General features: G+C 42.9%; 1 protein-coding gene across 1 annotated transcript in view; it reads left to right on the top strand.

The window, feature by feature from the left end:
* The window catches only part of LOC310837550 (zinc finger protein RFP-like), a 61,316-nt gene extending 58,533 nt beyond the window's left edge, over positions 1-2,783 (top strand). The window contains 2 exon segments of the mRNA XM_083724296.1: positions 120-149; positions 2,095-2,783. Coding sequence (XP_083580422.1) covers positions 120-149; positions 2,095-2,621 — 557 coding nt within the window. The 3' untranslated portion in view covers positions 2,622-2,783.
* Positions 2,784-14,137: the final 11,354 nt, after the last annotated feature.

Raw genomic sequence — 14,137 nt, 5'->3', positions numbered from 1 at the left:
TTTCTTGTTTGCAGTTATTTGATTTAATCTTCTGTTTGAAATAAGGAAACAACAGATGCTAGGTTATGATGTAATATTTTCGTAACCAGATTAAACATTATATCTTTTTGCTTCCTCAGATGATCCATTACTCAGAAATCTTCAGAGAGGTAAGTTTTACATGGAGGCCTAAATTCACAGAAGGGGTCGGGGCTGGTCTCTCATGGGGTCTGTGCTGCAGAGTTAAGAACCACCCATAGCTTGACTCTGGCCCTGCTGTTTGGGTTTTCCCTATGTACAGCAAAGGCAGAGAGGCTGGGATTGAAGGTGCAGACAGGGTGGGGAGAGGGCTTCCCCTCCAAAGAAACTGCCCAGATGTACAAAACTAAGTTCTCTTCCTGCCTAGAGATAGTTTGTTTGCTTTATGTGACCAAAGCACTTCGCAGCTGTGTCAGACCAAGAGTCCATTTCATCCAAAATCCTCTTTCCAGCAGGAGCCAAACCGATGCCACCAGGAAGCCCCTAAGCAGGACAGGAAGGCAGTGGCTCTCGCCAGTTTCTGGCTCCCATCACCTGAGAATCGGAGGCAGCCTTGTCAATAGCCCCCACCTAGCAAATTTAGCCCACAGGGAGATCTGTTTTGCTGGCCAGACCCAGCACTGTCCGTACCCCTGGCCTTGCTAAGGGACCAAGTGGGGCTTCATCTTCTGGAAGTTTAAAAAGCAGTTCCAAGAAGACAGATGCTAATGGCTGATTTGGGAGGGAGAAATCTGTGGTCTGAAATGGCTCAGCAAGGTCAGGTCAGGGAGGAGGAGTTGGTCTTAGTGGGAAGGGGCCAGAAAGAAACAGCCCACCCTAAGCATCCTTCTGCTTCCAGAGCAACTTTGGGAAGAGATGCTTCATTGTGGAGGCACAGTGCTCTCTTTCGTTTTTTTGCCTCATGTTTTTTTAAAGAAAAAAATATTCCAGCCATGGGGATTGTGAGTGGGAGGCATGCACACGATGGTATTAGCTCTAGTTCAATAGGTATCCCACCGTAGCCAACTTTTCCCCAATGTCCTGATTTAAATATACAAATGCAGGTGTGTTTTCAGGACAATGAATCAGCTTTACAATGAAAACTGCAAAAGACAATACATTATTTAAAGAGCTTTTAGCATGCACCAGGAAAACAAAATTGCATGTTAGTGGTACAATGTTTCTACGAAAAGTTTCGCAATGCAAGGGTATCTGCTAGGTTGCCCAACTTTGTTTTCCTCATTGAAATGTTACCCTTGAAGCAGCATTAGTCTTACCTCCAGCTGAGCTAAAATTGGCTGATCATTTTGCACTGACATTCTTCCCAGCTATAAATGAGGTTATTAAGGGGTCGATAGCTGTTCTCTGCAGATCTGAACTGGGGTGCCCTCATTCAACACCCCATGGGAGCTCCAAATGGCTAATTCACCCAGAGAGTGTCAAAGGAGGGCAATTTCCGTCTACTGGCCACTATCCCCTTCACTAACATAGAAAAGCTGAATATTCTTATTCTTATTATTTATTGAATGTATATACTGCCCTACACCCAAGGGCCTCAGGGCGGTTCACAGAATAAAATAAACATATAAAACCACAAAATACATAATAATAATAAAAACAACCCAATAGCCCCCCCTCAAAAAAAAAAAAAAAACGTTTTAAAAGGGCATAGGACAGGCTTCCTCAACCTCGGCCCTCCAGATGTTTTCAGACTACAATTCCCATCTTCCCTGGCCACTGGTCCTGCTAGCTAGGGATCATGGGAGTTGTAGGCCAAAAAACATGGAAGGCTGAGGCTGTGGAAGCCTGGCATAGGATAATGTTTCCTGGGTGATTTTGCTTCTTGGAAGATAGATGGATTGAAAAGAGGGGAACAATATAAATGCACTGACTATAAAAAGAGAAACAAAACTGATTCAAAATCCAAAAGGAATGTATTTATTCTGGAAGACTCCTAATCTTAGATGTGAGGCAAAGAACTCCCATTTTTTTAGAGGGAATCTGGTTCCTGGGGTGTTTTTCGGATCAGGATATCTGTCTCTGACTCTCAGCTGATTCTGCCTCTCTTCTCTTTCCCTCATCCTCCCCCCACAACAGCAAATGTCACTCTGGATCCAGACACAGCCCATCCCAGGCTCATCCTGTCTGAGGATCGGAAAAGCGTGAGATATGGAGACAAAGAGCAAGACCTGCCCGATAATCCAGAGAGATTCAACAACCGTACTTCTGTGTTGGGACATGAGGGATTCACAGCAGGCTGCCATTTCTGGGAAGTCACTGTGGAAAGTGAGGGAAAGTGGGTCTATTGGACTGTGGGGGTCACTAGGAAGTCTGCAGAGAGGAAGGGTGACTTTGCCTTAAGTTCTGAGGGAGGGATCTGGGCTGTGGGGAAGTCGGGAGGTGAGTACATGGCGTTTGACCCCCCTGATTACCTTCCTCTGTCCCTGTTTTGGGAGCCCAAGAGGATCCGAGTGACTCTGGACTATGAAGGGGAGGAGGTGTCTTTTTCTGATGCTGACTCAGGAACCGAACTCTACACGTTCTCAGGAGCCTTATTCTTTGGAGATACCATCCTTCCTTTCTTTCACCTGTCAGGAGATAAAACCCACTTCAGGATCTCCTGAGGAGATGGAATCCGCCTCACAGGCCCAGCAAGAGTTTCTCTCTGGACCAGAATGACTCAGATTAAAACAACAACAGTATTTGCCTCTCAAGGGCACTTGAGGATTCATTCCAGTCGAAATAAGCAGAAATAACAAAATAGTCAATAAATTGTTGTTGTTGTTTGTTGTGTTTTTCTTTTCCCTTTCCAGAATTTATTCTGCAGGTGAGTTCTTAAGGAAACAGTAACACTAGACCATTCTGAATAAATAAACTTTTCCTCAAAAAGGTTCAGCCTCCATCACCTTCAATCCTGGTTTCATTTCTCCACTTTCCTCTCCTCACAACACCTTCCGCAGCTATTCAATTCAGCTAATTCAGTTATTTGCACATTACTGAATTAATAGATTTCTAGAAATCAACCCCTTCACCCACGTCAGGCAGGAAAGCTCCTTGCTTTGGAGAATTCAGACAGGAAGAAAACACAAATAACTTGAATAGGGCACAAACTTCAACCCCCCCCCCCCCCCCGCAAATACAGCTTTTCTATCTTGATACTTACTTGTTTAATTCAGTGGGGCTTTTGCCCAGTTAAATGTGTTTAGGGTTGCTGCATTAACATTCCTTATTTGACATGTCGGGCTCTGTCTGTTGGGGTAGTAAACATGGCGTCCTCTGGATGATGCCGGACTCCAACTCCCATCTGCCCCATCCAGCATGGCCAGGGGTCAGGGTTGATGAGAGCTGCAGTCCAGCAGTTTCTGGAAGGCTGTGACTGCCCTATATATTTCTCATGGGACTTTGTGTTCCTCAGCCCCACCCCAAATACATTTGTTGTCGTTTAGTCGTGTCCGACTCTTCGTGACCCCCTGGACCAGAGCACGCCAGGCACTCCTGTCTTCCACTGCCTCCCGCAGTTTGGTCAGACTCATGTTTGTAGCTTCGAAGACACTATCCAACCATCTCATCCTCTGTCGTCCCCTTCTCCTTGTGCCCTCCATCTTCCCCAACATCAGGGTCTTTTCCAGGGAGTCTTCTCTTCTCATGAGGTGGCCAAAGTATTGGAGCCTCAGCTTCACGATCTGTCCTTCCAGTGAGCACTCGGGGCTGATTTCCCTAAGAATGGATCGGTTTGATCTTCTTGCAGTCCATGGGACTCTCAAGAGTCTCCTCCACCACCATAATTCAAAAGCATCAATTCTTCGGCGATCTGCCTTCTTTATGGTCCAGCTCTCACTTCCATACATCACTACTGGGAAAACCATAGCTTTTACTATACGGACCTTTGTTGGCAAGGTGATGTCTCTACTTTTTAAGATGCTGTCTAGGTTTGTCATTGCTTTCCCAAATACATTATGATCCACCAAATAGGGTCTTTTCAGCATCAGGTGGGTTTATTTTTTCTCCCGGGCTGCTAGTACCTATCATTTTAATTCTCGCAACTATTTTCTGCTCCTGAAGCTCAGAGGGTCAGTGCCAGAAACATAGTGCCCTTCGATAATTCCACTGGGATAGTGGAAATCTGTCAGGTGCAGTTCAAAGCATCCAATGCCAGCTTATAGTGGGTTCCTTTTTTTGCTGGGACTTCATGGGTCTAGGGGTCTTTGCAGCAAGGGAAATGTCCTTTTTGGCATCGCCAGCCAAAGAGAGGCAACTTGGCAAAAGGATCTTGACACGCAGGTCTTGCCCAAGCCCAGGACTGAACCAGGGACCTTGAGATCTTCAGTCTAATGTTCTCCCAGCTGACATAATTCAGCTTCTCGGGGGGAACAAGTGCAACCCGACCATCTGTAAAACGAGGCTCAGAAGAGGCAAGAGGGGATGCCAGCACCATGCTCCACAAGAAAGCAGCTAAAAAAGCCAATGCAATTCTGGGCTGCATCAATAGGAGTATAGCACCTAGATCAAGGGAAGTAATAGTGCCACTATATTCTGCTGTGGTCAGACCTCACCTGGAGTACTGTGTCCAGTTCTGGGCACCACAGTTCAAGAAGGACACTGACAAACTGGAATGTGTCCAGAGGAGGGCAACCAAAATGGTCAAAGGCCTGGAAACGATGCCTTATGAGGAACGGCTAAGGGAGCTGGGCATGTTTAGCCTGGAGAAGAGGAGGTTAAGGGGTGATATGATAGCCATGTTCAAATATATAAAAGGATGTCACATAGAGGAGGGAGAAAGGTTGTTTTCTGCTGCTCCAGAGAAGCGGACACGGAGCAATGGTTCCAAACTACAAGAAAAAAGATTCCACCTAAACATTAGGAAGAACTTCCTGACAGTAAGAGCTGTTCGACAGTGGAATTTGCTGCCAAGGAGTGTGGTGGAGTCTCCTTCACCACTTGGCAGGGGGTTGGACTCGATGGCCCTTGTGGTGTCTTCCAACTGTATGATTCTATGGCAATGGTTAAATCTCCAGGGCTTACCTCCAAGTAAACTTGCATTGCATTGGGCTTTCTGAGATGAATGAATTGTTCCTGAAGACTGCATTTTCTGTGTTCTCCCAAGGAGAATGTCTTGCCACAGTGCAAAGATCAGTGACCATAGTGTGGTGTGTATCTTTGCAAGGAAGGAGGGCAGAGCCAAAACCAAAATGTGTTTGCTGTTCCTCCTCTGACCAGACCTGTCATGAGCTGCCCTACCCACTGCCCCCTATCCACAATGGGAAGGAGACCCCAATGTCTGCCCCCTCCTTGAGCCACAGAGAAGGCAACTTGCAGCTCTCTCACTTTTGTCAAGAGTGTACAGTGGTACCTTGGTTCTCAAACACCTTGGTAACAACTTTGAACTCAAACACTGCAAACCTGGAAGTAAATGTTCTGGTTTGCAAACTTTTTTCAGAAGCTGAACATGCTCTGTTTTGAATATTATGCTTCCGTTTTGAGTGCCACACTTCCATTTTGAGTGTTACACTGAGGTCTGTCTGTTTTTGCTATTTATTTTGAATTTTTTTTGGGGGGGGGTTGTTTTGTTTTTGTGACTGTGTGGAACCCAGTTCAGCTACTGATTGATTGTGTGACTGCAGTACATTATTTATTGCTTTCATTTTATGGGTCAGTGGTCTCGTTAGATAGTAAAATTCATGTTAAATTGCTGTTTTGGGTTTTTTTAAAAGTCTGGAAAGGATTAATCCATTTTGCATTACTTTCTATGGGAAAGCGCCCCTTCGTTTTGGAATGCTTTGGTTTTGGAATGGACTTCCGAAACAGATGACGTTTGAGAACCAAGGTACCACTGTATTCAGCTGTGTTTTCTGAGAATGGGAAAGGGAAGACTCTGGATGAAACGGGTGGTGAGATGGTATCACCTTTGTTGTTGTTGTTGTTGTTTAGTCGCTTAGTCGTGTCCGACTCTTCGTGACCCCATGGACCAGAGCACACCAGGCACTCCTGTCTTCCACTGCCTCCCGCAGTTTGATCAAACTCATGCTGGTAGCTTCAAGAACACCATCCAACCATCTCATCCTCTGTCGTCCCCTTCTCCTTGGGCCCTCCATCTTTTCCAGCATCAGGGTCTTTTCCAGGGAGTCTTCTCTTCTCATGAGGTGGCCAAAGTATTGGAGCCTCAGCTTCAGGATCTGTCCTTCCAGTGAGCACTCAGGGCTGATTTCCTTAAGAATGGAGAGGTTTGATCTTCTTGCAGTCCATGGGACTCTCAAGAGTCTCCTCCACCACCATAATTCAAAAGCATCAATTCTTCGGCGATCAGTAGCACCTTAGAGACCAACTAAGTTTGTTATTGGTATGAGCTTTTGTGTGCATGCATACTTCTTCAGATACACTGAAACAGAAGTCACCAGACCCTTATATATAGTGAGAGGGTGGGGAGGGGTATTACTCAGAAGGGTGGTGGGAATGGGTGATTGGCTGATCGGTGTGGTAAACCTGTTGACGACTGTTAACAACTGCAATTGGTCTTACAGGAAAAAGCAAGGGATGAGATGGCTAAAAACAGTTTTATCATGTATAACGAGATAAAAATCCAATGTCTCTACTCAGACCAGGTTTCTCTATGGTTTTAAGTTTGGTAATAAGTTGCAATTCAGCAACTTCTCTTTCCAGTCTATTTCTGAAGTTCTTTTGTAATAAGACAGCTACTTTGAGACCTTGTATAGAATGGCCCATGTGAGCAAAGCACAACAGATCAGCATCCCACCGTCCCAGGCTCAAAGGAGAGCTCCCTTTTTCTGAAGTTTTCCACATAGCAAGGGGAGCGTTCTTTGGTGTAATTCCCATCAAAGGGAGTGAATGGGCTATGCAAAAGGAATGCAGCCCGTAAAGCTTTGCCAAAGCCCGGGGTTGAACCAGGGACCTTTAGATCTTCAGTCTAACGCTCTCCCAGCTGAGCTACTTTGGCTGCCCAGGGCAAAAGCAAGAACCATTCTAGTTTCTCCCAGAAACAAGACTCCCAAGTTGCAAGAGGAGGTGGCTGGACCTTTTCCTCAGTGGCCAGGTGCCCTGGCATCAAAATCTTTGCATGGCTGTGCTGCCCCCACCTCTCCAAGGGGCGAAAAAGAGAGGAAGACATGCACAAATCCAGGTCACAGGACTGGCGACTTCATATGATACCCCATCACTACTCGCACAGCTAGTGAGGAGGTAATTTTCTTTCCAAAGAAGTACTGCGTTGTTTGCTGGACACAGAACAGTTAGTTGCCATTAATGTGTGCTGTCATCGTGCGAAAGGCTGGGCTGGATGAATCCCTAACTGGAATTAAGATTGCCGGAAGAAATATCAACAACTTCAGATATGCAGATGACACATTGATGGCAGAAAGTGAGGAGGCGTGCTCTGGTCCATGGGGTCACGAAGAGTCGGACACGACTAAACAACTAAACAACAACAAGCTGTCTCGCTGGGCACCAATGGAAGCCTAGATGAGCCCTTGAATTTAGGTAACAGGCCCATCAAGAAGTGGAATAGCAACACCCTGGTCCAGACCTGGCTGGTCTAGTGATTTGGCAAGTCTCACCACACTGGCAGGGGATAGATTTCCAAACAGGGAGCATAAAAACATAAGGAGAACCTTCCTGGATCAGGCCCATGACCCACCTAGTCTAGCATCCTCTTCTCACAATGGTCTACCAGCCTTGAACAGTCCACCCTGAATTTGTCTAATCCTTCTTTAAAGCTATCCAGTTCAGTGGCCATCACTGCTTCCTGCGGGAATGAGTTCCATTGTTTTAAATGTGGTGCGTGAAAAAATACTTTTCTTTCTTGCCCTGAATCTTTCAAATTTCAGCTTCACTGCATGCTCACGAGTTCTGGGGTTATGAGAGAACTCTTCTCCCTCCACTTTCTCCATGCCATGCATAATTTTATAATCTAGCATGCCACCTCTCTGACCAGCCTCTTCTGTGTGTTGCAAAGTCCCCATATGCTGCAAGCGAAAGTGTTTCCTCTCCCCTTATGGGGGTAATGCTCTTGCAGATATTTTGTCTTGTGGCCACACTTGACATGGGTTTCTGTTGAAAATGTGCTCTGGCATATTTCTGTGCAGCCTTCTTAGCGCAGTAGGCAGCGCGTCAGTCTCATAATCTGAAGGTCCTGAGTTCGAGCCTCAGAGAAGGCAGCTTGCAGATCTCTTTGTTTTTGCAAAGGGTGTGTGCCCCCTCTGTTTTCTGAGCATAGCTGTCAACGTTTCCCTTTGTTTAAGGGAAATTCCCTTATTCCGAATAGGATTCCTTGCAAGAAAAGGGAAAAGTTGATGGCTGTGTTTCTGAGCAAGAGCTCCAAGTGTTTTATCTTGTGAATTCAAGGACAGGAGTGATGCTTTGGGTGGGAGAGGATGTGTGTTGGTGTCTCAGATAAGCCCATGTGCTTGGACAGAGCAAAACTGTCTTTAAAACAAACAAACAAACAAACAAACAAACAAACAAACAAACAAACAAAGCCCATTGAGTGAAGGAATGAAAAGTCAGGGAGGCAGTGCTAGTTTCAGCTGTCCCTGATGGTCTAGTGGTCAGGATTTGGCGCTTTCACCGCCACGGCCCGGGTTCAATTCCCGGTCAGGGAATCCTTTTGCCAGGAAGAAGGAGCACTAGCCTGACCTAGGCTCCTTTTCAATAGGACACAGAATCATAGAATTGTAGAGTTGGAAGGTACCCCAAGGGTCATCTAGTCCAACCCCCTGCAATGCACATTGGGTCACACTGAGTGATGTGCTAAGACAGAAACCTGTCTGCAGACAGATCCTGTCGTACTACCTGGTGGTTTAGTGGTTAGGATTTGACACCTTCATCATCACCCCAAACTGGGTTTGAGTCCCAGTGGGAGGATCCTTTTTTTGTTTGTTTTTTTTCTTCATTCTTTTTTATTAGTTATTTCCAAAAAGAACACAAGGTAACACACAAATACAAAGAAAATACACAGAAAAGAAAAATTAAAAATAATAAACAGCAATTATCATTTCCATATCATCCATAACATAGTTGTCTCTTACGGGGCTTCCTTCAGCCTGTCCGTAAATCATTCGAAGCAATAAATAAAATTACACGTTTCATTACTTATATTGTCATTATACCGATTCCTAATTCCTGTTTGCTTTGCACAATAACTCTTAGTCTTTCACAGTGCGTCTCTAAATCCCTTTAGCGTTATTTGCCCTTCACTAATACATTCCAGATAATCTACATACTTTTCCCAATCTTTGGTGAACACTTGGTCTCTTATGTATCTAACTTTTCCTGTTAATCTATCCAACTCTGCGTAATCTGACAACTTAGATCTCCACTCCTCCACCGTTGGGGTTTCCCGTAGTTTCCACTTCTGGGCTAATACTACCCTTGCTGCCGTAACCGCATAGTATACCAATCTGCGATCTTCCTTTTTTATCTCTTGTCCTAATATCCCTAGAAGAAAGATTTCTGGTTTCTTTATGAACGTGTACTTTAATATCTTCTTCAATTCAGTGTGTACTTTCTCCCAAAATTGTTTCACCCTTCTGCACTCCCACCACATATGGTAGAAGGAGCCCTCTATGTCTTTACATCTCCAGCACTTATTATCCACCTTATACATTTTTGATAATTTCATGGGTGTCAAGTACCACCTATAAAACATCTTCATGACGTTTTCCCTTATCGAAGTACACGCCGTAAAGTTTACCCCCTCCTTCCAAAGTTTCTCCCAATCCTCAAACTGTATACTATGACCTATATCCCTTGACCAATGGATCATCACCGATTTGACTTCCTCATCGCCTAAATTCCAGTCCAACAACATCCTATATATCTTAGATATAATTTTCACTTTATTGTTTATTATTTCTGTCTGGAATTTTGAGTCTTTATCTGCATAGCCTCTTTCTTTGATATCTCTACTAAACATCTGATTCACCTGATGGTGATGTAACCAATCGTAAACATGTTCCTTTGTTTGCTCATACGGTTTTAACTTCCATTTCCCTTCAACCTTAGTTAGTAGCTGATCATAAGTTGCCCAATTGCTTCTCATATTAATGGTTTTTGTACTCATTACTTCGAGAGGTGAAAGCCAATGTGGTGTTTTCGGCTCTAACAGATTTTGATATCTTTCCCAAACTTCGATTAGCGGCCCTCTAAAAATGTGATTCGCAAACCCCTTGTGTTCTTTCCTTTTGTTCTTCCATAAGTACGCGTGCCAGCCGAATCTATTATCGAAGCCCTCTAAGTCGAGCAGCTCCGTATTCACCAATTTTACCCATTCTTTTATCCAACATAGGCATGATGCCTCATAGTACAGTTTCAGATCCGGCAGGGCAAAGCCCCCTCTTTCCTTTACGTCTGTCAGTAATTTAAACTGAATTCTGGGTTTTTTGCCCTGCCATATGAATCTTGAGACTATCCTTTGCCATTCCTTAAAGATTCGACTCCCTTTGATTATAGGGATGGTCTGGAATAGAAACATCAACCTTGATAAGACATTCATCTTGATTACATTAATCCTTCCCCAGAGTGACAATTTTAGCCCTCCCCATTTCTCTAAATCTTTCTTTATTTCCTTCCACATCGACTCATAATTATTTTTAAATAAGTCTATGTTTTTAGGTGTTAACCAGATGCCGAGATATTTGACTTTTTTGACCATCTCTATCTGCGATTGTTGTTGGATTGTTTCAATTATCTTTGGGTCCACGTTTTTTCCTATCATTTTCGTTTTTGTCTTGTTTAATTTAAAGCCTGCCACTTCTCCAAATTGTTCTATTTCCTTTAATATTTCCCCTATTGCCGTTGCTGGTTTTTCTGTCATTATTACTAAGTCGTCGGCGAAGGCTTTGGTCTTATAAACATTCTGTCCTACTGATACTCCTTTTATATTATCGTTTTGTCTTATTGAGTTCATAAGGACTTCTAACACAGTTATAAATAGTAACGGAGAAAGCGGACATCCTTGTCTTGTTCCCTTCTGTATCCTTATCTCCTCCGTCACCATATTGTTTATGATCAATTTGGCCTTCTGTTCTGTGTATATTGCTTTTACCCCATTAAAGAAATCGTTACCCACATCCATGTGTTCTAAGTTCTTCAACATAAAGTTCCATATCACGTTATCGAATGCCTTCTCGGCATCTACAAACACCATTATAGCTTGTTTGTCAATCCTAACAGACAGGTATTCTAGCATATTAATTATATTTCTTGTGTTGTCTCTCATCTGCGGACCTGGCAGGAATCCCGCCTGGTCCCTGTGAATAATTTCTGATAGCAAAATCTTCAGCCTTCTTGCCAGAATTCCTGCAAATATCTTATAATCTGTGTTTAGGAGTGAAATTGGTCTGTAATTTTTAACCTGGGTTGGATCTGCATCCTGTTTGGGGATAAACGTAATATATGCCTCTTTCCAGGTCTCTGGGGTTTCTCCTTTCTTTAAGATATTGTTCATAATCGTTTTTAGAGGTCCCACCAAAATAGATTTCATTTCCTTGTAGTAGCCGGCTGTGAATCCGTCAGGGCCTGGTGCCTTACCCCTCTTTAAATCTTTAATTGCCTCCTCTATTTCCTCATTTCCAATTGGTGTATTCAAACGTTGCTTTTCCTCTATTGAGATTTTTTGCACCCTTTTATCCTTCAAGAATCTCTCTATCCTCCTTAAACCAACTTTCTCTTGATCTTTATACAAATTCCTGTAATAGCTGAGGAATTCGCTCTTAATTCCTTTGGGGTCGGTTCTTTCTACTCCCTCCACTGTTATTTTATTAATTACACCTTGCTCCTTCCTTTTTTTGATTTGCCAGGCAAGCCATTTGCCTGATTTATTCGCAAATTCAAAATTTTTTTGCCTTAGTTTTTTAATGTTCCACTCCACCTCTCTATTTATTATTATAGCAAACTGGGCTTGTAGAATTTTAATTCTTTCCTTCGCTTTTTGACAATTTGGTTTTTGTGATAGTTTTTGTTCGTTAACCATTATCTGTTTTAGAATTTCCTCTTTGTTTTTCTCTCTATTCCTATTTTTGATTGCATTCTGTTGGATAAAAAACCCTCTTATTACAGCCTTACTCGCATCCCAGACAACGCTATCCTTTGTTCCTTTATCACCATTATCTTTAAAATAGTCTATCAATTTTTTCTGTGCCTTTTCCACAACTTTCTGATCATCTAAAAGGTGGTCTTTTAATCTCCATCTGAAGGTTCTTGTCTCTAGGCTTTCCAGTTCCAGCTCTGTTGGGCTATGATCTGAAATTACTTTTGGTCTTATTTCTATTAATTTAACTCTTGGACACAGTTCCTTTGAGATCCATATCTGGTCTATGCGTGACAGCGATTGGTTAGGCTCAGAATGAAAGGTGAATTGTTTGTCAAGCGGGTGTCTGAGATGCCAGATGTCCACCAGATTACAATTTTCTACCATGGAGAAGAAGGTTTTTGGTAACTTTCCTTCTTTGTTTGTTCCTTTTCTTTGTCTATCCATTTCTAGTGAAACAACCCCGTTCATATCCCCCATTAAAATTATTTTTTGGTCCACAAATTCCGTCAACTTCTCTTCCAATCTTTTAAAGAATTCCGTTTTACTACCATTTGGGGCGTATAGCCCCACTAACATCAGCTTTTCACCTTGCCAGTTAATGCTGACCCCTATCATCCTCCCCTCTTCATCCTTGAATATTGTTTTAGCTTCTATATTATTTTTAACATACAGTACCACACCTCTTTTCTTTACCTTGTCTGAGGATTCAAATTCCTTTCCCAACCTTTTGTTAATTAACACTTTCCTATGCCTTCTAGCAACGTGCGTTTCCTGTAGACAGATAATGTCCAAATTTTTCTTTTTCAGATATTGCTCAATTTTATTCCTCTTATTTTTATCGTTCATCCCATTAATATTCCAGTTCCAAATTTTTAATCCCATGATGCTTAACCTTCACTTCGGAAGTTAAGTTTTCGCCTGAGTTTTATTCAAATTCTCTTTTCCTTTAAGGATTCCCTGAGTCCTCCGCTTCCTCCTCTGCCTCTTCGCCCGATCTACTTCCTCCTTCCTCCTCCTCATCCCCTTCTCCTGACTCTCCTGATGGGGCCCCCTCATCTCCTCCAGCCCCCGTTCCATTTACCTCCACTTTAAGTTCCTTGTACTTCCTCAGGAACTTCCCGGTTTCTTCTTGACTTGACAACTTGTGCCTCTTACCTCTATATACAAATGATATCCCTTCCGGGAATTCCCATCTAAATTCGATCTTATTTCTTCTCAGTACCTGCGCCAAGGATTTATAGTGATCTCTTCGTTTGAGTAGTCTGATCGGGACATCTTTAAAAATAATTATATAATTCCCATCTATATTCAACCTCTTTTCTCTATTCCTTTGAAGGATCCTATTTCTCATTTCTTTATCCTTGAATGTAATCAGACAATCACCTATAAGTTTCCTTCCTCTTGTTGTGTTAACGCGCATTCTGAATGCATTTTGTATATTATTGGCCATTTCCTCCGCTGGTAAACCCATCCATTCTGCTAACTCCATTGTCAATCTCTCTTTAATATTTTCATTTTGGGTCTCTGGCACAGCTCTAAATTTCAGATTAACCTCCCTCTGCCTCAGTTCATTCATCGCAATAATGTCCTTCATCTCTTCCTGAGCCTTATTTAAGTCAATCATTTCAGTTTTAATCCTTTCTTTATCCCTCTTAATATCCTTTAATTCTATCCTTGTCTTCTTTAACCCTTCCTCTGTAAGCTGCGTTCTCCTAAATATTTCTTTTATTTGGCCCTTAAGTTCGTTAACAGTCTCATCCATTTTTTTATCCATTTTCCCGATCCTGTTATCCACTTGCTCTAATTTATATTCTAAGTTGGCTTGGCTTTGTTTGATCTCTGTAAACATCTTCAAGATATCCGACTTAAAGTCTACTTCTTGCTTAGAGCCCCTCCTATCCCCAGGGGTCCCGCCATTCGTTCCTTTTTCCCCTGTATGTGACATCTTAAATACTTATACACTTTTATCTCCCCTTGTCCCCGATCAATCAATCAAAACTTTATTAGCAAAGCCAACAGGCCACAGCTATACAAGAATTAAAAATAGAAATAAGGATAAAAAGGAGAAAAGAACAAGCAAAAGGAGGTCCGTCAGAT

The sequence above is a fragment of the Podarcis gaigeae genome (genome assembly GCF_964106915.1).
Source record: "Podarcis gaigeae genome assembly, chromosome: 2".
Lineage (NCBI taxonomy): Eukaryota > Metazoa > Chordata > Lepidosauria > Squamata > Lacertidae > Podarcis > Podarcis gaigeae.
The sequence above is the reverse complement of the archived record's forward strand: the minus strand, read 5'-3'. Positions and strand labels throughout refer to the sequence as shown.